Consider the following 23678-nt stretch of genomic DNA (forward strand, 5'->3'; position numbering starts at 1 on the left):
AGAAGTTTATGATATATCTAATGTTGCATTATTTATAATACATAAAACTATATTATGTTTACATTATTTCAAAATTTAATTATATGCATTAAATCATTTGTAGCATTGTAAGATTACATATTAATTTATGCTATGTTACTTATATAAATATAGTAATTTAAAACAATAAATAATAAAATACTAAAGGTATATTTGAAAATGTATTTTAATAGTGATATGTGATGGATACTATTACATTCTGTGTAAAATATCTAATTTATTACATGATTACATATATACTAGTATATTTGTAAATATAAATTTTATGATTGTGAAGTATTGTAAAAGTTATATAAATATATGAAATTTCTTTTCTATATTGTATATTGTAAAAATAGCGAATTTCAATATTTATAAATTTATCACAGTCTCAATGTAGTTTTAGATTTATATATAGGTACTGCATTTTCAAATTCACAACCATAAAAAAGATTACTTAATATTATACAAAGATCAAACTAATGAACATACTATTATGTAGAATTCATTTTGTATTCTGTACAGTAATTACCTCTATATTGTTATAGATTTTATAAATATTAATTGTACATATTTGACTTAAGCATACGAAACATTATAAGTTTCTTTCTTACGCACAAAATTACATACATGACAGTATGTTCTATAAAAATTCCACAAGAATTCTATAATTCTTCTACATGAATTGTATAATTATGCTAACTTGTATTAACTTATTATGCTTTGAATCTATTATAAATAGTATTGAAAGTTCCTAGAAATTTGTTTTAAACACAATATACACTTTGATATTCCCTTTGAAAAGAGGTGTTTCTTGTATTTGTTAAAACATCAGTTCGTGGTCTACGAAACAGTAGTACATGTGGTTCTAAAATGTAACAAATATACATAGAAAACTATACTAACTATAATTGAACTAAATGAGATTGTGTTAATATTTTAATAAGTCACCATGTACAAGCATGTCTATTTTTATACCTGGTACATGCATCATGTAATGTACCCAGCCTGGACTTTGTTGAACTCCTAAATTTCTCCATTCTGTTTCTGACATAAGATGAGTTTTTGGAACATGTCTTGCTAAATCAACTGGCAAAATAACATGCCTGTAAAAACAAAAATGTTGAGTAACCATAGCTATAAACTAATTCTTATTATAATTATATTTATTTAATTAATTATTATGTAAATATTATATAATTAAAATTGTTATTTTACTTACAAACAGTAAATTAGTTCTAAATTATTTCTTCCTTTACTACATATATTATTTGAAATATTTACTTTTAAATGAAATATTTACTCAAATGAAATAATGTAATGTAAGGTCAAGCATAGATAAATTAAAACCAAATATATCAAATATATCAAATTAAAATTAATATATTTTATAAAGTTATATGTTAAAGATACTTTGTAAATTTTAATACTTTAATGGTTTATAATATTTTAACATGAATTAACTACTCTTTCGTACAAACCTATATTCATATTTATCATCGTTGTATTTTTCAGAGTATTGTATTTGATCAGCTGGCATTCTGAGTATTAAGATATAAAGATATAAAAATTTCTTTCTTTTATAAAATTTGTTTTCATAACAATCGTATATATGCGTACAATAATAAATTTAACCTTGTTTTCCAGGACGTCAAATAAATTTCAATGATAGATAAATTTGATACAAGGTGTTTTTTAAAAGCTACAACAAGTAGTAACAAACACGTTTAAGAAACAAATGCGCCCTCTTCTAGTTTCACTCAAAAGAGAAATCTACACATACTAAAATATGTATTTTATTATTACAGATTAATAAAATTTTAATAATTATCACAAAATGCAAGATTTATGTCCATTGTGTTCGAAAAATGGTCTTAAGAATAAAATAAAATTATTGCAAATTAATTTACAAGAGGCTGTGTGGATATGTGAAGAAGAAAAGGTAAGCTTTTTATAAATTTTTTTATTTAAAACATATTTTATTATAAATATAACGTCTGTTACATATTTCATAATGTAATATTTTATTATTTATATAAAACTTCATATGTGACAACAAAAATAACTTTATAGAATAAATGTGATTATATATTTGTTCATCTGTAACATATTTGCAACAAATATAAATATAAATAAAAAACAAGTACATAACAATCTATTATCATTTTATTATTGTATTAAATTAATCTATTACTTCCTATTTTAGTGTGTATGGCCTTTTGGATATGAAGATTTTGTATTTTGTCCGAGAACAGTAGGAAAAGTCTGGTCTTGTTATTGGAATGATTATAAGCCAACAACACCACCAAGATTAAAAGAAAATCTTATGACATCAAGTCCTTCAAAGCTACCATTATGTTTTACACCTGTAATACCTACCAAACATATACCAAAAGAAGTTATCAATAATTTAGATATGCATCCTTCAGAGAATATTAATGCTACAAATAACAGTTCAAATATAATAAACTCAAATACTAATTTTGATGATCCACATATTTCTGTTTTTAAAGAATCAAGTATGATATCAAACATTAATATTGAAGAAAAATACAACGATACTAATACTTTAAATAATGAAACTACTGTAAGTAATGTACATAGCAATAAATTACAATCGATTAATGATAATATAGAAGATATAAAATTTGAGAATGAATGGAAAAATTTATTAAATGAAGATATTAAAGAAAAAAATGATATTTCCATAGAAAATGTTAAAAGTATGAATACTGTCAAAAAGGCACCAAAAATAACAAGTATTGAAAAAACAAATATTATTATTTCTAATATGAAAATAGGAAATCAGATCCCTAATGTTAAGTTAAGAAATGAAGAATCTGTTCATCAAAAATCAAAGAAGAAAATTTTAGATGTTGAATCTGTAGATGTTACAGGATCTAAATTGAAACCAGAAGTTGAAGAATTAACAAATTTAGAACCAAGTGGAAATAATGAAAATATATTAAAACCTAATTTAAATATAACTACAATGGAAATAGATGGTTTACCACCTATCACATTGTCATTTGAAATTCCACTATGTTCTACAGCTCCTGAAACAGTAATAGCTAATACACAACTAGATAGTTATAAAAGTAATAATACAAAACCAAACAGTTTCGAAGTGAAAAGTACAGTTGTAAAACGGAATATAAGTAGTGGTAAAATGTATGAGAAATTCAATTTTAGTGCAATTAAGAAAAAGCTGGAATCAAATAGTTCCAGCAATACTAATAATAGCAAAGATAATTTTTCTAATGTGAAGACACAAATTCAAAAGATAGAAAATGATTCACCAGAACCAAAACCAATTTCAAATGAAAGTGCTATTTGTGTATCGAATGAACTTGATAAGTCTTATTCTTCAGATATGAAGATACAAGTTCAACAAGTAAAAAATGATTCACCAGAAATAATTTCAAATGTGAGTGCTACTTGCGTACAAAATCAACTTGATAAATCTGTAACGTCCTTATCAAATCAGGAAACTATAGAATCTGATACTGCAGCAGTCAATGCTAGTGTAAATATAGATACTGTTTTGGAAGAGCTTATATGTAATGATTATAGTATTTCTGAAAATATAAACGATGACTGGATAGAATCTCTATTGATCTAGATTAATGATATACTATAATTAATTGTATTTAGTTTATCTAAACAATATTATACAGTCCTATTATATAACTAGAATCTTGTTTATTTATGGAAATGAAAAATTGTTACTGATTGTAATTTTAAACTGGAATTATAGAATAATTTTTATAAATAGACTTGTGTTAATTATGTTCACTTGATTGGTATTTAGACACTTTGTATTTCTTTGTATACCTCTAATGTCTTACAATATATGACTGGCTTTGCTTTAAGAAAGATACAAAAACTATCATGTACAAATTGCATACAATATTTAAAACAAGAAATATTTACCAATCACAAGGAGGACTTGATAAATATAATTATTAGGGGTTATATAAAGATAAGATTTCTTTATATTGTAAAAAATACAACAAAAATTAACAAAACAAATGAAGAGAAAAATGAAAGTAAAATAAATCATTTTAAAATTTAACAAAATGCACTGTGTTCAATTCAATCTTCCCAGCAATTTTAACACTCCTTAAATATTATGTTGTTTCTCAAGGTTGTAGATTTCATTTTAAGTAAGTATTATATATAAATATTATATGCACTCATTTTATATAATTATTTTAATATTTATATTTCTTTAATTATTAGTAAAAATTAAATTATGTTCTGTGCATCAATAATGTTCTGTACTAAATCTCTGTAAACTAATCCCAATTAATTCTTTATTCAGTTATTTAATTTATTTATTCTAAATAAATTTTATTTTTAAACGAATTTATATTATTTATTCTAAACTTTCATTTAAGCCTTCAAAAATTGAACAATTCTGTCTAAGAGCCAAGAAATTTGAATTTTGTAATTTTACCACCTGTTGCGTGAACATAATTAAATGTTAATATATATACACTTCAGCTGTAAATATTGTAAGAATAAATGACGGGAACAGTATGATTATTAGATTTGTTAAATTAGTTTTTTCATGCTTTATAATAGTACTGAAAAATAAATATATGGTTCTATACAGAAAAAGTGGTGATGATCTTGGAAGCTTGTAAAAAAAGGAACTGTGAAAAAATCTATTTCCATTTTCACTGTTATATATACATACAACAATAAATAAGACAAATATTTAGGTGATCACATTTAGCTGAGTCACTCTGTATAATTAATGTAGTATGGGAATATTATATATTTTACAGATATTTACTATACATAGGCACACAGCTTTATTATGCAACACATGGTATATTTAAATATATGCATTATAAGTATTATAATAGTCTTTATGACTAATTACATAATACATTTTATAAATATATGATATCATTCTATTTAAATAATTTGAAAATTTTAGTATAAAAATAATTGTATTTTTATATAATCCTAAAGTAAAGAAATCACTTCTTATCTCTTGCAATCCACGTAAAAAATGTTTATTTTAGATAACTGTACTAGAATCATTTTATTATTCTTTCGTATCACTTAAAAAAGGAGGGAATATAACATAAATATTGTTTTTTAAACATATTTCGACATAAATAATATGTCCTGATATTTTCTATTTGTTTTATGTATATAATGTATGTTACAATATAATACAGTTTATGCATAAATTGTCACGACAATATATTTAATAAAAATGGTCTTTTTAATATAGTGAGTACTGCCATGCTGTGATTGTTTCAAGGTATTATAATTGTACACAATACATTTTGAAAATATTCTAAATGAAAGAAATTGTCACATGTAGTTTATAGTCTAGGTAGTCAATTATCTAATGAATATAATATTTAAATGAATGTTTTTAAAGAGTAATAATAAAGTAATTCAAAGAGTAATTGCTATTAAATGTAGTAAGTATTTTTCTATTTTCACAATTATGAATTGATGACGGAATAATTGCAACAGAATTTTGAGATGTTTACAATGAGCGATGAAAAGGAAACAAGTATGTTATACAATATAATATATTTTTTAAAAGATTGCAATAATGCAATGAAGTCAGATTACATAATATATGAAATCAGAACAGAGTGAAAGTGAAAGTAAAATATGCAGCAAAATTATTGCAAAAAATATATTTATATTGTACAATTACAGTAAATTGCAAAATAAAATGATTGTTACCTATGAATAAAAAGGCGATTGTAAATACTTTGCATTCAGCTTTTTTCTTTATCTTTCAAAATTTTTATTTTTCGACCTAATAGATCGTATTTGGAATGATTTGGTTCCGGATCTTGATCTGTATCTGAACTACATTCACTATCACTAGAATCTTCGTAAGTGCCAAGGCCAGGCAAAATTCCAATACACTTCATGCCAATTTCATTTGTTATATTTTTATGTTCTAAAGTATCAGTTTTGAATGCGGGTTCGCATTCAGCTATTATTTGTTCATTTAGTTCACAATCTTCTTTCTTTGATGTGTCTTTGCTTTCATCAGATGATTTTCTTTTAACACCCCGTGCAAGATCTACATAAATACAATATTAAAATAATATTCAAATTAGGATACTAAGTATTAAAGTCTTTTTATGTACTATTCACAATCTTCAATTATTCTGAATATAATTATCATTTTCGCATAATAATTAAATAATTTATAAAGATGACATTAAATTTTTATTTACCTTCTTTTTGTTTTTCAGGACGTTTAACTACAACACCAGCTAATAATTTTAATTGCGAAGTACGACTACAAGGAAAAAAAATATATTTCTTAACATTACAAAATATAAACATAATAATAGAAATGAACAATTAAAAATATTTATTAAATATCATGTTATCAATTTTATAATATTGAAGATATAATATTGCAAAAATGAGTCATGCTTATTAAAGTTGCATTAGATGAAGTAATATATTACCTTCCAGAAGAAATATTTTTATTTACAATTTGAGGATTTTTTAATTCTTGTTTTAATTTTTCATTTAAGGATTTTTCTTGTAATGAAGCAACAGCAGCTTTGAAATCTCGCATTTCTTTTTCTTCTTCAAGATTTTTTTTACGCTCTTCTTCTAATTTTGTTCTATCCACCAAATCCAAAAATTCTACTTCATCATCATCTAAACCTTTTATCATATTTTCTGTGAATGAAAAAAATAATTACATAACACAATGAAACATATAATTAAAACTTATAAAGGAACATGCATGATTTTATGTATAATTACATACATTCTAAAATTGTTAACTTACTCAACTTATGTGCTTCCTCATATTCTGCATCTCTTTTATTTTTTTGTTCTTGTAATCGTTCATATAAAGATCTTGTATCATATGTTTCTTCTGGAGCTTCTATAAAAACCAGAAAACATATATGTGATACTTTTATAATAATTAATAATTAAGAAAATAAGTAAAAAATATAAGCATGAATAATTGCAATTAGGTCACATTATTATAGTTACAATTTAAATCATTCATTTGTAAAAACAATAAAGACAAGAACTAGATATCTTAATTAATTTTATACATATTGCAGCTTTTAATTAAATAAATATTACTATTATAGAAGATAGCTGAGATATAATATATACATATAAAATGAAAATATGAGAATGACCTAATGGTTGGTCTGCAGTTCGTACACGTTCCCATTCTTCTTGTCGTATTCTTCGCTGTTCTGCAATTTCAGCTTCTGATATAAATCCTGAACTCATAATGATCTAGAAAAAAAAATTGAACAAAAATTACATATACACAAAGCATTGATTATTTATTTGCTATAATTAATAGTTGACATAACAATATATAGAAAATAGTAATTAATTGTTCAATTTCTTATTAATTATAATATATATTCTACAAATATAATGATTATTATTATTTTTTATCATAATGTTTTAATAAAATTAAATAGCGAATATTATATAAGAAAACATTATTTGATTATAAATTTTATGAAGAAACAAAAATGCGAATATCACTTTTCAAAGAATGAAATTAAAGAATAAATGCATAAAAATAAAACTTTTGAATATATAAAAAAGTGGAAAAGAAAATAAAATCAGTAATGTTATATACTATACATACTTAGAATACTTATATTAATACTTACCACTCTTATGTATACTAAACTTTGACAGAGTAATAGCACAAGAACTATATATTTTCAGTGTTTCTAAAGTTTTTATAAACATTCAACATTTATAATTAGTTATCCACTCCTTATCATAACGTAAATGTTAAAATAAAATTTCTTTAATACAATTTTTTGAAGGCTTTGATATTCAGTACTTTAAATTAAGAATTTTAAACATTAGATTAAGTGTTAATGATTAAGTGTTAAGATTAAGTGTAATATTAAAACATTAACATTTTTCTAGGAATATTTGGCACTCTAAATTTTAAACACGAAAAATTTCTTTTTTTCAAATTCGTTAATTAACAAGTTGTTACGAAATGTTAACGACCTTTTCATTTAGTTAAAATATTCTTAGTGTATAGATAAAATTAATAATGTTTAAAATTCGTGATTAAAGATAAATACATATTTAATATTTTCTAAAAGATATGTAGGTTAAGTTCTAGATTTAAACTTAAACAATTATAAAATTACAGAGTTATATACGTTGAATATTTTCTTATAAATAGATCTCTTATTTATACAATCAAAACCGCATTGAACAATGTTTTATATTATCCTATCAACCTATGTCACGAAAACGACGCTCGAGCTTAAAACACTGCACATTAACTGCTCGTACTTAGGTACTCCAACATTTCGTGCGCATGCGTGAAACATTATGAGTATAATATATACGCACACTTAGATGTATCTATGTAAAATATAAATGACTAAGTTTATATATTTATAATTTTGTGGTTTTTAAACTTTTCGTATTTTGTACTAATCTGAAGAAAATAGATATACAATATACTATTCAACTTTTGTTTCACAATTGAAATTATAACACAATATGTTACATAACAAATATGTTAAATTTTGATGATGAATATCACAAATTTCATGAACTCAAAATGGGAAAATAACAATCTGCGAAGAAAAGTATTTCAAATATTTTTATTCTTTAAACAAATCATACATAAGTTTCTGGGAATTCAAATGTTACATCCCGGCCTGTTAGTTTCTTATAGACAGCAGCAAAAGTATCAACCTAGTAAATGAAAATGTTGCATTAAATACCTTATATTAATTGCCATTAGAGAATACAAATATGAGTAATTTATATTTGTCACTTGCACAAATAAAAATGAAATATAAAATACGGTACATTACAGGAACATTTATCATTAAAGATGTATTTACCTTGTGTTCAATGTTTGTTTGCTCATTTTTATCTAAATGAACTTTAATAAGCTGTGTTCCATCAAGTTTAATTCTGATGCGTTTTCCAACAATCTCTACAGGGTACACTAAATCCTCTAATAATGCATCATACACTGCAGTTAAGGTACGGCTGGAAAATACATTTACTTATTTGTTTATACAGTAATATATACAGGGTGGTTGGTAACTGGTGGTACAAGCGGAAAGGGGGTGATTCTACGCGAAAAAAAGGTCGAAAATATAGAAAAATTTTTTTTTTTAATTTTTCCATCGAGACAACGATCTACAGTGAGATCCGTTATAACGAGACGTGATAAAGTGCATGCGTACCGAGCGAAAATTCAAAGTCGATCTTCTCGAAAACAAAGCCTCAAACGAAAAATTTTTATTCTATATTCTCGACTTCTTTTTTCGTGTAGAATCACCCCCTTTCCACTTGTACCACCAGTTACCAACCACCCTGTATATAGTATACTCTATTAATATTTTTAGTAATAATATAACATACCTTCTAGGTCTCTTTTGCTTATTCTTAGTACGTGTTTTTCTTGTTGGTTTGGGCAAAATTTTACGTTCTCCAACAAACATCACATGCTTTCCAGAAAATTTCTTTTCTAGTTCACGTACAAGTCTCGTTTGGATTTTTTGAAATGCCTTCAACTTTGGCATAGGTACATATATAATAATGCACTAGAACAAGTATTAATTTACTTTATATATATTATCATACATTTAAAATCAAAATTTTAATTTCAAGCATTATACGTATCTAATAGGCTGTTCTGTTATTTGTAATGAAAAAAAGTAATGAATTATAAATATTGCTTATTATATAGTTTTTGAATATAATCAGTTTAGATTTATAATTAATTAATTAATATTATCAGTATTAGCTGCTAAATAGATACTAAATCAAAATTAAGTTATATAGATGCAGCAATTGAAAAGTAATTGTGCAAAATAACATGTCATTTTTACCTTTTTATTATTAGTTTCTATTTCACGTGCTTTAGTGATATAAAGTTCTCTTAATTGCGATTTTAAATCACTATTCATTTCCAGTTCCAGCAGAGCTTGGGAAATGCTGGCTTCGAACGCATCAGGTTCGGCCCCGCCACTTTTTATTATTTTAGCGTTTGCTGTGAACATCTGAAAAATATTTTGAGGTTAAGATTTCTTCTTGTTTATACACTGATACTTTATAAGTCTTACATAGTTATTTTATTTAATGATAATTTTAATTATAGAATATAAATTTTATTTGAAACATGATGTAGACAAAAATATAATTTTAAAGTTAAATGCTACAAACTACGATATGCTGTCAAATAAGTACATTGTATCCAATAAAATCCAATTTTATCACATCTTATATATACGATCCGAGGAAAAATATTACTTCGTCTGACACATCGTTATGTTGTGAATAACATGCAAAGTATCATTTAACGTTATCTAATTCATTTTAACTTCGTTTTTAACTAAAAATTAAACTGTAACTCGACCTTATACCTTAACGATATCCGCACCGCGTGAAAAAGATCCAATATGTCCTCAGATAGAAATGCCAACTGTTCTGCGCACAAAATGTCTCTATATTTCTATTGTATTATACTATACCTATATTGCATTGCATTATATATTTGTTATAAAATACAAAAATATGATCTTTCATTCGCTATTATATCATTAATTATGTTTTAAGAAATATTCTAAATTCATTAGCTTCACTTAAAAACATTTTCTAATGATTTAATCCTAAAATTTTTATTATATTCGTATTTTCATGAAAATTTGTTTTCTGAAAATTTTGACGTATATCTTTTATAGAATAAATTATTAAATAAATAAAACAAGTTTTTAATATATATTTTGTAATATATATTTATTTTATATATATAATTATATATTTATTATATAATTTATTTATTATATATATAATTATATATTTATTATATAATTTATTTATTATATATATAATTATATAATTATATATTTATTAATATATATAATTGTAATATATATTTTTTAATACATACACTTTTTGTATCTATAAGGATTTGGTAATTTGATAAATAAAATTTCTTAATAAGCCGTCAGTCTAGGGAAAACCATCCGGAAAGTGAGCTGAGACTAGTTCTGAAAATCATCATGGAAGAAAAGAAGAAGACATTTTATGTATCTCTGTCTATGTTACAAGATCGCGAACTTTGTTGTCTTCCATGGTGATTTTTCACGATTAGACACGACTCAATCTTTGAGCGGTTTTCCCTAGTGAGTGTCGAAATCGGTTGATATAATTATGAGCTATAACGTTATTTATGTATATATTTTAATTTATAGATCTAACATAACAATTCGGCCTTTCAGAAGTTAGTTTTATTTCATATATCTTAAGTCTTTGAATGGATTTTGTCTGAAAGATGTATTTACTCTAAGGAAAAGTGAGGTCAATAGGTATGCCTTACTTCAAAACATAGTAGGATTAGAACACGTTCAGGGTAATGTCATATTACATGATAATTCGTGTTTTATGAAATGTACATTTCTTATTGAATTATTTGAATAAGACGTATAAGCGTTTAAAGCATATATCATCATGGAAAATGAAAGAGCTGCATATCATTATGAAGAAGGAAAAGAAAAAAAGATGCCCTTTACCATCTTTGGTGAACCAATAATTAAAACACATTGTCAAAGAAATGCTATGATATCTGCGATTTCTGGTGGCATGGTTGGTGGTTTAATAGCATTTTTGTTTACTAGTAATCCAAGAATGTCTACACGAATAGGAGTAATTACTTATGGTGTAATAGGAATTACTGGTGCACTTTATTGTACATACGATGAAATACAATCAAGAAGAGAAAGAAGAGAATTTAGGAAACTTATGTATATGGAAACTCGTAAACACCAAATCAAGGATACAAACTCAGATGATAATGTATCAAATCCAAAACTTGAAAGTATTTAAAGTTTTTATTTACACAAAACGTGTTATAGATACAGGTACATAAGTTTTCTTAAATGTGAATAATGTATAAATGTAAAATGTAATTGACTTATATTTGTAACAAAATTTACATTTTGTTATGCTTATGTATCAATATGTAATATTATGAAAATAATTATTATATGTCAATAGAAAATAAAATGATGTGAGAATGTCATTACTTTCTTGTATAGTATGTAAATACAAGCAGATAGTAAGTGCACATCAATTAATAATTAATAAAACAATAATTAAACAAAGATCAAGAACTAAATTGTTTTATTATTATTATTATTATTATTAAGTATTGTTATTATTATTGATTATTAAGTTTCCCATTGATACAATTTTCCTTTGCCTATAACTTACTTAAAGTACAAATTAATAACAAGTTCTAATACTTTCTATATAATAGAAAATAATACAAATTTTCTATTTTATTATATAAGATATGAAATAATCATTCAAGTACCGAACAGCTCTAAAAAAATGTGTAATATCTATTTTAGTATAATACATTTACATATATTGTATGTATGTAATCATTGTAATTCTTGTGCTACATAAATAATCTTACATATATATTTAAGATTTGAGCAATTTTTTATTATGTAAGTTCGAATAAATTTTCTAAATCAATGTTCCCGGTAATTTACAGCAGAGGGCGCTGAAGAGAGTATGATATCATGCGAAATTCTGTCTGTTATATGCTCATTGGTGTTTGCCGTTTGGTGGGGTGTGTATGACATCACGACGCATGTTTCGTACTATCGAATATGCTATGCTGAGTGACAGGTGGTGTAGTAGTTCTGTTACGTACCGTGTATCGAGGATACAAGTCGTATCCTCGCGTCACGCGATCGGCACGTTGTTATTCGTAGGTGTCAGTGTTAAGTTTTGTGATGCATACCACGATTTCACGCAATCTACCTGAGAGATTCGACTCTACGAAAAGAGGTGAGTTCGTTATTCTCAGTAACATCTCAAATTTCATCTTTTAGAACCTAATGTTATCTTTGTAAAAAAATTCAAGTAGAAGATCAATCAAATTTTTTAGAAATAAGAGTAATTCTACCTATTCGGTAGTACTTATATATAAATGTAAAAAAGCTTGTTTTTTTCTAATTACTTATCTTTAAACAATTGATTAGTTTTAAATGTGATAATCGACGAATTTATAGATTCAGTGTTGCGTTTTATGAAAACGTGACTCAGGAAGACTTGGAGACGATGGTCGAATTTGGTTAAGATATGATGATTTTTTTTATATATAAACAATGAATAGTAGTCTCTTAGCTTTCAATATGCGTCGTTTGTAATCTTCGTATGGTATCTACTCGTTCGACACCAAGCAAAGAAAAATATCTATTTTGGCCAAGATCCGATGATATTTGTGACAAGTTTTTGGTATGAAAAAGGACAATTTATTTTTTCCAGTGTTTTTGAGACAGCTATACAACAGGCCAGGCATAGGGCCACACGGAATTTTATTTGTGTGAGTAAACACGAGTGTATTACAAATTACAATATGATTTCCGAATATAGTTTCTGGTAAAGAGGTGTTTACAAAAGGTTAAGGTGCATGCGTAATGCATCCAGGGTCTATCTTTTCTATGGTCAACTAACAAAACTCTTCATTTTCATTTCTTCGCTTTTTTCCTTTTTCTTTCTTTCTCTTCTCTTTAACATCTATCTTTCAATTGGTTAAATAATTTTACTTTTTGAATATGACAGTAGTTGTCTCGTATGACATAATTTTTTGAAGTGAATGTAAATTCTGTTAAATTAGTACGTTAAATGGAATACGACCACGTTTATAATAAGTATACATATGTATGCCGAGTAAATTGTATTGGAACTTAAAAAATTTTAAATGCGCGATTGTGATACGAACATATGCAAGTATGTACAATGTACATATATCAGTTTTAAATATTATATGGATAAGGTTAAATAGTATAATATATTCAAAAAATTTTATCCCTATTACATCGTATATGTTTTTCGATACAATTTATTATAGTATATTGAAAGTGTCTTTCGTCTAAAGCACCGACTCTTCAATATTTCGGTCAGTATCGATTGCAGGATATGAAACTGGGTAGGGTCCTCCATTTGAACCATCTCAATGCGGATTCTGGCTTTGCATATTTTCTCTCGTTTAAAGATTTTTCCAAAACTTGTAATAGGAAATGATATCTTTTCTTGAGTATAAATTTATTCGTTTTAACTATTTGGTTTTTTTTTTTTAGTGTAATATTCCATTTCTGTACAACATTTTTGGAAATATTTCCTATTCCTATTTCTTTTTGGAAATAATAGAATATATTTCGATATACAAACTTATAATTAAAATTTTCACAAACATACATAATAACAGTACATTTGTATTATTTAACCAGTATTTTTTGTTACTAAATTACTTATTCTAAATTAAATAACTTTTTGTAAAATAAAGCAATTTTAACATTAGATGTAATACAATAATTCTTACATTAGAAGGTTTAGATCATAAAATTAACAAAAACAAGTTATTAATATTAGTGATATATTGTAATTATGAAAATGAAAAAACAATATTTTCAATAGAAGAAACAACTTCTGAGTTTATTAAAAAATTTTATACACGAATAATTTCACAAGATAAGTTAAAAGAATCAAAGAATAAGTTAAAATTGATGATATTCAAAGGGCTTCATTAAATTACTTTGTAATGATCTTTTTACTTAACATAAGATATGTCGCTAATGGTCTATGTCAGTTATCCTCATTTTCCTCTTTCATATCTGGAGCAGTGTGAAAGTACATTCGTGATTACGTTGGTCATTGACTTCTGATGAATCTTCACAGTCGATTGCTGCTTAAGAGCAACTTAGCATTTTTACAATATTAACAAATAGTGACCTAGAGTGAATTAATTTTCTAATAATTGAGGAACATATGCAGGAGAAATAAACGAATAAACGAATAAACGATATATTACAATCATATTAGTAAAAATATGAAATTGCATAAACATTCGCAGTCTATTTATAATATAACGAATATTATTGATTGTTTAAATAATTTTATGACTTCTGTGAAGTGTATGTTTTCGATGAATATCTTGCAACTTCTATGAACATTTTCGTATTTGTTTGAAGCATCACCAATGTAATTGTGATATGCCATACAAAATCTTTTCTATCATACATAACATATTGCGAAAAATTTGTGTCACGTATTTTCTATATAATTTTCAATTTTAAACGTTCGAAGACTAATCATAAGAGATATTCCCACGTAGAAGAAATTGGTAACGCTTCCCAAACAAATGGGGTTCATGCATTGAGAGTGTTCCGAATGTGGTGAATTGGGCCAGTGCCATTTATCGCCCTACATCTTGGAATCACGATATATACCTCTACCTTTCACCATTGATTTGATGTATTTAAGGTTAAATTCCTTCCTAAGATACTACCTCTCACTTCATATCTCTTTTTTCGCCTATACGTCAGGGTTCTTACGATAACGTAAATCTCATTAAAGCGTTTTGCTCGTTAGGAAATTCATTGAAAAGCAAGAAAAAAAAGCGAGATACATTAGATGCTTTGATGGTTGTAATAGATAGCGTAATTCTGTTCTTTCATAATGATACGACGTATTCAGTTCGCATTCTAATAGGAATCGTTTCTTTAGCAGGTAGGGAAACTTTAGCTGGCTCACAGATATTACGAATCAGAAAGATTGTATCTGGATGAGAAATTTATGTATGATTTTCCTTGGAAACCAACGTTTTGCAGTTATTAACTCTCTGTAACATCATGTGACCTGAAAGATATATATCTCGATTTTTTAAATTCTATTTCATTTATTCGTAATTACATATATTATATACTATTAGTATATAATTATTCTGTAACTGAATGATTTATTTACACTCGTTTTGAGATCGTAAGTTCAAATAAAAATCTGTAATCGATGAAGATTCATGCAAATTCATATTGTTATGAACATCATTTAAAAAATAGAATCTATATAGATAATTATTTTACTAAATATCGTAACAAGTAACTATATTTTGGACGCGCTTCAGTAATTATATTTCGTTAACTCGACATTAAGTGAAATAATAAATTATTATTAGGTATCCATCATTAAATTTTGTGTTAAGCAAAATTGACGCTAATATAACGTTGCATAATTCTGCTAATTGGCTTCATGCTTGATTGATTGGTACATATAAGGGGGTATTTATGTGGAAGTACTATTAATAATGTTAACCAGTTGGGTGTTTGTTTCTGAGAGCAGATCTAATAGGTATTTTTAAAATACCCAATCTTTGATCGTGAAGAAACGTAACACTGTGATTTAGTAAATAAAATTACCAAATACACGTCTGTTATAATTGTAGAGATATGGATAACGTTATAATATAGATGATCTATTAAGTATACTATTATTAAATAATAGTATTTTTTTATTTAAAAATGATTGAAAATTTTAGCTGCCCGTTTTTGTAAATTAAGCTAACAGATGTTGCAATTTATTTCAAAATATAATTTTCATCGTTATAATTCACATTAGGACCGAATCATCAGAAGCGATTTTCATCCTTAATGGAATATAACTTTCACTACATATACTACACGAAGATAACAAATGGCTTTAAATCGTTTTACTGGATTGTAATTGGATTGAAATCGTTTATATCACTTTTTAAAGTGTCATATGTATAAGAGTTATGACTCTATATATGTACTGCAATAAATCTATATTCATCATCAATTTCGCTGTTAAAATCACAGTAATTGATTTTGAAGATATAATTTTATTGTTTGCTCATGTCTGTTTATTAAATATATGACCAAATACTTATCTCTCAACTTTTATATATTTATTATATTTTCAATTAACTCAAATTTCACTGTAGAATTTTAAAACTTATGAGAAACAACATCTGAGAATCTAAGTTACTCGATACTTTAATATTAATAGCGGAGAATTTATAACACTGCAGTTGTTTCTTTTTTTTTTTTATATCTGTAAATTAAAGATATTTACACGTGTAATACAATATTACATGGTATTTATTTTTACAGACATGTTCACACTTACTTGATTCTTTAGGTACCTGCCCACTTGTTTTTCTAATCTCTGTCACGCATCTCGCACATTATCTTCTACATCCTTATGTAACTTATACGCTCTATTCGAATCTATACATGCATATACCCATTTGCGAGAAGATACTCTTTCCAGTATCAAGTTTTTCTTGTCCTTTTTCTATTCTACGCATATTGACTGTAATAATTTACTTGACTGCAAACAAGGTAGATATAAGTATCTCTCTCTCACACACACAGTATAGTTTGCTTGTTATTGGTGATACTCTGATATTTAATACTCTGATGTTAGAGTCACAAACATATTGTAAAATTCATGACATCTAAATCACAGATATCTAGGAATAATACTTCAAAGTTTTATTGCATTTACGTAATACGATTTGATCATTATTTAATAAAATTCAAATATGCAAATTTTACGACAGCGTCAAATAATATTTATATAACATTGGATTTTGGAGAATATAGACGAAATAATTGAGAATAAAGTTTTGACTTTTCACGCGTGCATTTGCGCTTACGATTATTTACTTGTAAAATGTATATGCATATGTATTTATCGTGTCATATATGTATATATCATATAATTGTCATATGTACATATTAAATAAAATATATTATCGTTACGATATTACATATGCTACCAACAGAAACATTCAGTCACGAAATTAAAATTGGACAATTGAACGGACGGATTGGACAATTAATGTTCATGATGATTTTAGATAATATGATTTAACCATTGTTTGATTGTGTATAGATTGTGCTGGGACAAGGTTGGGGAATCTATATGGGGCAATGCGTGTCTCGTAAGGCGGGCGCCGTCATCGCAACCGGTCATCGCGACTCGCTCACCTATCGTATCATGGATAAGCCTGCTAAGGTAAATCATTTGCAAATATTCCGATTTTTTATTACAAAATAACAAAGATAACTTTAGAATAAAAATATAATAGAATATAATATATATTATAATTAACGAAGAAGGTAGTTTCCAAATTACGTAAGCTGTTACGATAATTTTATAATATCCCTTTAATACGTTGAATTGATTGAAATTTGTTATTGCAACAGAATGAAATAATCGAGTATCGAGATAAATGTCGAAGGATCATGAAGAGAATCGCACTGGGATATCCTTTAGATTTTATAAACGATTATTTGAGTAATCTTCCTGGTGCGTAAATTATCTTTGCAGAATATTCTTTTATGTATCGTATTATCTACAAATTATATATTCTAATATATTGTAAATTAAAATATCTTTCGGAGAAGTTTACTTATATAACGACGAAACTATGTTTGTGTTTGAGCGAGGAAAAAGTAATTTTTTGTTACACACGACGCTGATTCTTAATTTACAATTTGAAATAATAACTTGTTAATGTAGTTAAAATTGGAAAATTTCTTTACGATTGGAAATTATTACCCTCGAAGGGTAATTATCGTTGATGTTAATAGTTGTTAATTGTTATTTTGTAATAATTGCAAATAAAGTATATATAAGTATTTAATTATAAATAAGAATAATTTGCATTGCATATATATATTAATCTAAGAAATGTGTTCAAGCAATATTTTTAGTAGAGCGAAATACAGTTTCTTTTAACTTCCGGTGTATACATCTCGTTAGTATTTTTTTCAGATCTCTAAATTTGTATACAATAGCGTATAACACCAATAGTAAATCAGAATACACAGAGTGCTATGAACCATGTACGCTCATTATTTATCGCAGTTGAATGATGAAATCTTAAGAAAGCATCTCATTGATATTAATTACATGCTTCACTTCGCGAACAACGTAAAATTCACATCATTGTACTTATAAAAGTATTCTTAGCATCGTTAGATGATCTTCCTTAACATTTTGACTAACATTACAAAGATGTTAAGCAATTTTTGAAATTTTTGCTAATAGTATGGAACGCTACCTTTATTCTGTGATATTTATTTATCATATTTTCTTATCTTTTTATACTTTACATTACACACAAAAGAATTATCTTTTACCTGTATTTATTTGTATGTATACAGGGTGTCCCAGGTTTTAATAGGCGAAACTTTGATACTATATTTGACGGGTCTCAATAAGAACAAAAATGTAGTAGAAACACAGAACGTGTAAGATCTTGTAGAAAAAAGTTTATTACTTTGATAAGACAGTCCACCTTCGCTCCTTCGTTCTCTCTTTTGTTTTAAGCCTTATTCGAAGCAGAAAGAAGTGCACGGTAAGCCACTTATACAGTTTGAGGGAATCGATTAGTCTACAGTTTGAGGCTAATGTGGTTTTGGTAAATTGTGCCAGGTATTTTATATAATTTTTACATTTTTTTGAATTTTTAAGTTTTACTGCATTCGTTTTTTATATTTTAATATCTGATACCAAACTGGTCAAATAAAGGAAAGAACACAGTGTAACAATTCTTCTTTACGTTTAATACATCACACTTTTGTTTGTCATAAGTATGTCATAGTACAATTACGAACATAATATTTCTTCGAATAAATGCACCGTTAATTATCGCTTTCTAAGAATGTTGAAAACTATCTTTGTCAATTATTTTTGACACACAATACAAACAGTTTTTATCTATGGAATAGCGTTTGAATTCTTGAATTTCATCCAATTGTTGCAAAGTTATGATCATTTGAAGTTAATGATTACCAATTTTTCGCTCTGTTTACTTCATGCATTAACTGCTTCTTTTTTACAACTTTCTCATCATGTTGCCGATGAAAAATTGTACTTTTATAAATTCCTTGGAACCTATAGAATGATTTTTTACAAGTATTTTTGGCGCATGAGCTACACAAAAGTGGACCATTTTCTACCATCCGCCAGTTTCGCCTTTAAGACCTGCGATATCTTGTACATTAAAATCGAACAATTACAGCGTTCATTAGTATTCGCGTACTCATTATAAAAGTATCTACAATGGGTACACGAAGTTAGTATACAAATATAATGATACCGTCCAAAATAAAGAGAAGGGTAAACATTAATATCGAAGACTAATACATTTGCCTTTGTTATTCTTCTCTATTAGTAAACAGTCGGTCTTCTTTTCGTTCCAATTAATACGTCTGGTGACATAAAATTTGAATGTACGAACAATGTATTGGTTTAAAAATATTATGTTATTAAATTTTTGCAACGGTGCTTGTACATTCTTTTTCGAAGGGAAGTTTTAATTTCGAATAATTGCGAAGAAATTGGTGTAGGGCAAAGTACATTAATATTGATTTGTGTCGAAAGATACAGCGGATACAAGAAACTCTGAATTAGTAAATTTCAATGCAATCGATTGATTCATAGAAGAAAGGATAGAAAATATTTGACACGGTCAAGTTGTTCGTACGAACGAGCAGATTTTCATTTTCTCGCTTGTGTGTACGAGTAAAACGTGTGCTCGAATGAACATGAATGAATTGATGAAAGCGAAGGGAGGTTTCAGAGTGAAAAAGGGATGGAACGAATACAACGGTGTGTGTTGATGGATTTCAATTGCAGGTCTGGTATTTTATAAGCAAAGCAATTGATTTGCATTCGTGAATTGGTTTGAGCGAGTTACAAAGGACCGTAAAACGTTTCAATAGCACGACAAATGTTTTATACTTCGTGCATACCTAATATGATAAATATAAGGTAAAAAATATTCAATAAAATATAACAATAAATAGTTGTTAGAAACAAATGATTAAACATGAAATTTATATACGGATAATTAATTCTCACGTCTAAAGTATCGTTAGATACGATTCGGTATAGAAGAATAATTTTACAAGGTTCACCTTTACGAAGATAAAAGACATTAGAAAGTGCAAAGATGAATTGACAGTTATGTATATTAAATTTCACAGTGTTAAACTATTTAATACTATAGAAAATATCTAGAGGTCTGAAGTAATAATTATCTACTCTAATTGCATCAACGTTTAGTAGGATATCGAATAACATTAAAGCCGCAACATTCTATATTTTATACATACATACAAGATCGGATATTCGTCAGGCAGTATCGATACAGTACGTGATATGCATCTATCGTCACGTTCTTTTTGATTATTCGAGAATAAAGTATTGTTGCTGGTATCTTGAAATATAAAAATGGTTATATTACGCTTATATTGGAAATATGTTAGGTGAAATTAATTATGTATAAAATTTACACAATTTTTATCATACCATTATACACGTATTATTTTCATCTTTCGTATGACGATTTTTACTTACTTTCACCGTTGAAAATTTTCATGCAATGTTCCACGTTAGTGCCGCAGTTTTTCTTCTTACTTCTTGCTGCAATCTAATTGAATCTTAATCTTAAAAATATTCTTAAAATTTAGAAAGTCTCAAACTGTTCGAATCGAACGTGTATTGAAGGATGGCGAATAAGTGTCCTAACTGCATACCCACCTACTTTTCAGTACATTCCACGTAGCGATTCTACACATTAGCGTAGCTAGCTTCACAGTTTCGTTGCAAAGGAAATTTTATTTCGTAAATGTGCCCTTTAAAATTGTATACTAAGAAAATTGCTCTATCTTCGTGTTTCGAGATACTTTTCTGAGTTGATGTAAATTTTTGATATTAAAGAATATACAGAATAAAAGAACAACATAATACGAAGTAAATAGAAGATATTTGTATAACAAAATAAATGTAAAAAAAATTGGTAATTTAACGTAGTAAAAATTGTGATTTACGATATACCGTGAAAAATGAAATACAGTTGATAGCAATAAGATCTTTCGGAATTTTCTTATCGTTGGTTACGCCATTGCTTAGACAAAATATACATCACAGGCTTTCTTGTTCTTCTCCGTCCTTTCACTCCACCATTTGTAGCATTTCAATATACATGCCTGATTTTGCACATTACTTCCTTCGTTGAATTCGCTCGAAGGCTCTTCTTTTTATGCGTTACGCGTTCAAGAACTTGTTTCGACGTTTTAGATCAAGTTATGTGTACGTATATCTACTACACACGAATTCCTTGCTAGTGGAAAGTTTTTGCAAAATGTTCTCGAATCGATCATAGCGATCGATCTTTGTTTGAATAAATTAAACTTTATAGTTTTCCAGAATTTACGATCTCGCGGTCTCCTTAATTTGAATTGCAAGTTTACGTAAACGAATAAATTACCTTGCTTCATTTATTAATTCAACGATTATATAACTGTACTTGACTATGGTAATATCTTTATATCATACACGATATTCTATTTCTATTTAATAATCCAGTATCTAATTGGGAAATTTATTTTCACATGTAAATTGAAAATTTATTATCCTTTACCGTGCCAGTGAAATAGCGTTAGAATTATTTTCTCTTATATTTCACTTATAAAATACTTGACTAAATTAAATTTATTCGGACAATTATCTTGGACAAATATTTTGTCTCAAGGTTATTTGAACAATACCCCGAATTATGTCACGGAATATACGGGCCGCTTATTTCCCGAGTCGGTTAACTCGACAAAACTATAAAAGTAGAGAAAGAACTGTCGAAACCATGTAAAATTATATATCGATCGAGTGTTGCACGTTCAAATTTCAAACGTTAAAAAAAAAGGAGTTTTCGCCCGTAAACGGTTTACATAAATGAGATAAAACGAGATCGAAAAATTCTCTAAAACTACGATCTTCGTCTGAGAAACGATGTAGAATCGATATTAAAAATCTTCCTTTTCTTCGAGCAGCTCCACGCTATATTATATTATTCGCGGGTTAACCATTTAGCGTATACTTCGAAATATCAAATTATGTAAGTAATGACGAGAATTTATTCGACTAACCGGACTCCTTTGCGGTGTGTTAGGCGTACAGTATAAGTGAACGCGCGAATAGTACCTCGAATCTGATATAGCACTTTGATCACCGTACCGCGATACTATACCTGTATCTTATAACTTTATGTAGCGGAAAAGCTGGCTGATTCTGTGAGATACGAATTGAAGGCCATGCTTAGAAAGTTCATTGTCCTTAGTATGGTTTACGGTATTTGAAATTCTGTCTTCTTCATTTTGATTTCGTTCGACTTGTTACGTATATCGACTAACACGAGATGTTACATTAATAATTAACGTCGGTTAACTGATGTATATATCGATGGCTGGATCAAAGGTCTGAGCGTTTAAGAATGAACATGTTCGAAACTGACGAACACTTCAGTTGCTGGAAAGATACTTCTATCAATAGAAACATACGCTGTTGAATATTTCTTTAGTGGGAAAAAAGGATACTGTTGAATATGAAGTAGATAAGACAACGCGCGTTAGAAACACGAACTGCTCGGAACACACCGTTGGTCAACTTTATAAATTGAAAAGTACGAAGAGGAAATGATGTTACGAAAACCTAAAAATGTAAATGTAACGTAGGAAAAAAAAAAGAAAGAAAACTATGCCAGTTTGACATTTAGACACACGTTATCTTCTTGCGACGAACGAATCCAATGTTTTTTTTTTCATTTGTGTTCAACAAAATACGAACGTTGCATAATAATCGCATTGATACGCGGTATGTACATGCGTAGTAGTTGAAATATACGTGACAAAGATATACGCGGTATCAGCTTAAAAAACAAATTATGAAAGGCCTTCGTTTTGCGGTAACTCTACCGTTATTTTACGCTTACTGATCGTACGTTACAACCA

The 23678-nt window shown here is 27.1% G+C and overlaps 6 protein-coding genes and 1 long non-coding RNA gene across 23 annotated transcripts in view; 3 read left to right on the forward strand and 4 right to left on the reverse strand.

Moving 5' to 3' along the window:
- Positions 1–187: 187 nt before the first annotated feature.
- On the reverse strand, positions 188–1754 carry LOC117154057 (cyclin-dependent kinases regulatory subunit). Of its 3 annotated transcripts, none has more exons than XM_076628084.1 (4): positions 1639–1754; positions 1500–1559; positions 997–1124; positions 188–886 (listed from the first exon to the last, which is right to left on the reverse strand). In XM_076628084.1, the coding sequence occupies exons 2-4, from the start codon at positions 1556–1558 to the stop codon at positions 786–788; spliced, it is 288 nt and encodes a 95-aa protein (XP_076484199.1). In that variant the 5' UTR covers position 1559; positions 1639–1754; the 3' UTR covers positions 188–785. The 3 variants fall into 3 exon arrangements, with proteins under 3 accessions (XP_076484199.1, XP_076484200.1, XP_033184589.1); XM_076628085.1 differs by having other exon boundaries at positions 1654–1746; XM_033328698.2 differs by lacking the exon at positions 1639–1754 and having other exon boundaries at positions 1500–1633.
- Positions 1576–4098, forward strand: LOC117154056 (uncharacterized). The gene is made up of 3 exons (XM_076628079.1): positions 1576–1706; positions 1827–1960; positions 2225–4098. Exons 2-3 carry the CDS (start codon positions 1856–1858, stop codon positions 3638–3640), a joined length of 1521 nt encoding a protein of 506 aa, XP_076484194.1. The 5' UTR covers positions 1576–1706; positions 1827–1855; the 3' UTR covers positions 3641–4098.
- LOC117154046 (PSME3-interacting protein) lies at positions 1967–8351 on the reverse strand. Of its 7 annotated transcripts, none has more exons than XM_076628080.1 (7): positions 7680–8351; positions 7185–7287; positions 6818–6916; positions 6486–6705; positions 6246–6310; positions 5740–6088; positions 1967–2393 (listed from the first exon to the last, which is right to left on the reverse strand). In XM_076628080.1, exons 2-6 carry the CDS (start codon positions 7279–7281, stop codon positions 5775–5777), a joined length of 795 nt encoding a protein of 264 aa, XP_076484195.1. In that variant the 5' UTR covers positions 7282–7287; positions 7680–8351; the 3' UTR covers positions 1967–2393; positions 5740–5774. The 7 variants fall into 7 exon arrangements, with proteins under 7 accessions (XP_076484195.1, XP_076484198.1, XP_076484197.1 ...); XM_076628083.1 differs by lacking the exon at positions 1967–2393 and having other exon boundaries at positions 5676–6088; positions 7680–7742; positions 8181–8351; XM_076628082.1 differs by lacking the exon at positions 1967–2393 and having other exon boundaries at positions 5676–6088; positions 7680–7788; positions 8181–8351.
- Positions 8352–8629: 278 nt separating this feature from the next.
- Positions 8630–10488, reverse strand: RpS7 (ribosomal protein S7). 2 transcript variants are annotated; one of them, XM_033328682.2, is made up of 5 exons: positions 10425–10488; positions 9891–10061; positions 9421–9602; positions 8892–9042; positions 8630–8739 (listed from the first exon to the last, which is right to left on the reverse strand). In XM_033328682.2, exons 2-5 carry the CDS (start codon positions 10059–10061, stop codon positions 8662–8664), a joined length of 582 nt encoding a protein of 193 aa, XP_033184573.1. In that variant the 5' UTR covers positions 10425–10488; the 3' UTR covers positions 8630–8661. The 2 variants fall into 2 exon arrangements, with proteins under 2 accessions (XP_033184573.1, XP_033184574.1); XM_033328683.2 differs by lacking the exon at positions 10425–10488 and adding an exon at positions 10249–10406.
- Positions 10489–11029: 541 nt separating this feature from the next.
- Positions 11030–12082, forward strand: l(3)87Df (cytochrome c oxidase assembly factor COX20 lethal (3) 87Df). Its single transcript, XM_033328826.2, has 2 exons — positions 11030–11186; positions 11256–12082. The coding sequence occupies exon 2, from the start codon at positions 11512–11514 to the stop codon at positions 11884–11886; it is 375 nt and encodes a 124-aa protein (XP_033184717.1). The 5' UTR covers positions 11030–11186; positions 11256–11511; the 3' UTR covers positions 11887–12082.
- Positions 12083–12673: 591 nt separating this feature from the next.
- The window catches only part of LOC117153978 (uncharacterized), a 70223-nt gene continuing 59218 nt past the window's right edge, over positions 12674–23678 (forward strand). For 4 of the 8 annotated variants that reach the window (XM_076617328.1, XM_076617326.1, XM_076617325.1 and 1 more), the window contains exons 1-3: positions 12674–12861; positions 13342–13399; positions 17773–17895. In XM_076617328.1, coding sequence (XP_076473443.1) covers positions 17803–17895 — 93 coding nt within the window. In that variant the 5' untranslated portion in view covers positions 12674–12861; positions 13342–13399; positions 17773–17802. The remainder of the gene's footprint in view (positions 12862–13341; positions 13400–17772; positions 17896–23678) is intronic. The other 4 variants (XM_076617321.1, XM_076617323.1, XM_076617324.1 and 1 more) reach the window with 2 other exon arrangements.
- On the reverse strand, positions 20825–22167 carry LOC143302450 (uncharacterized). The gene is made up of 3 exons (XR_013057973.1): positions 21433–22167; positions 21250–21322; positions 20825–21109 (listed from the first exon to the last, which is right to left on the reverse strand). It is a non-coding gene; the product is annotated as an uncharacterized LOC143302450 (long non-coding RNA).

This window comes from Bombus vancouverensis, chromosome 3 (genome assembly GCF_051014615.1).
Source record: "Bombus vancouverensis nearcticus chromosome 3, iyBomVanc1_principal, whole genome shotgun sequence".
NCBI lineage: Eukaryota > Metazoa > Arthropoda > Insecta > Hymenoptera > Apidae > Bombus > Bombus vancouverensis.

What these genes read in the sequence shown, in the direction of transcription:
- RpS7 (XM_033328682.2), bottom strand. Translation starts at nt 10,061, where the DNA reads ATGTTCACAGCAAACGCTAAAATAATAAAAAGTGGCGGGGCCGAACCT. An exon ending in TAGAAACTAATAATAAAAAG is followed by an intron (nt 9,603 to 9,890) that starts GTAAAAATGACA and finishes TACTTGTTCTAG; the next exon opens with TGCATTATTATATATGTACC. An exon ending in AAGCAAAAGAGACCTAGAAG is followed by an intron (nt 9,043 to 9,420) that starts GTATGTTATATT and finishes TGTATTTTCCAG; the next exon opens with CCGTACCTTAACTGCAGTGT.
- LOC117154056 (XM_076628079.1), top strand. Translation starts at nt 1,856, where the DNA reads ATGCAAGATTTATGTCCATTGTGTTCGAAAAATGGTCTTAAGAATAAA. An exon ending in GGATATGTGAAGAAGAAAAG is followed by an intron (nt 1,961 to 2,224) that starts GTAAGCTTTTTA and finishes TTCCTATTTTAG; the next exon opens with TGTGTATGGCCTTTTGGATA.
- LOC117154057 (XM_076628084.1), bottom strand. Translation starts at nt 1,558, where the DNA reads ATGCCAGCTGATCAAATACAATACTCTGAAAAATACAACGATGATAAA. An exon ending in GATGATAAATATGAATATAG is followed by an intron (nt 1,125 to 1,499) that starts GTTTGTACGAAA and finishes TTGTTTTTACAG; the next exon opens with GCATGTTATTTTGCCAGTTG. An exon ending in TTACATGATGCATGTACCAG is followed by an intron (nt 887 to 996) that starts GTATAAAAATAG and finishes GTTACATTTTAG; the next exon opens with AACCACATGTACTACTGTTT.
- LOC117154046 (XM_076628080.1), bottom strand. Translation starts at nt 7,281, where the DNA reads ATGAGTTCAGGATTTATATCAGAAGCTGAAATTGCAGAACAGCGAAGA. An exon ending in TGAGGAAGCACATAAGTTGA is followed by an intron (nt 6,706 to 6,817) that starts GTAAGTTAACAA and finishes TTTCATTCACAG; the next exon opens with AAAATATGATAAAAGGTTTA. An exon ending in AAAAATATTTCTTCTGGAAG is followed by an intron (nt 6,311 to 6,485) that starts GTAATATATTAC and finishes TTTTCCTTGTAG; the next exon opens with TCGTACTTCGCAATTAAAAT.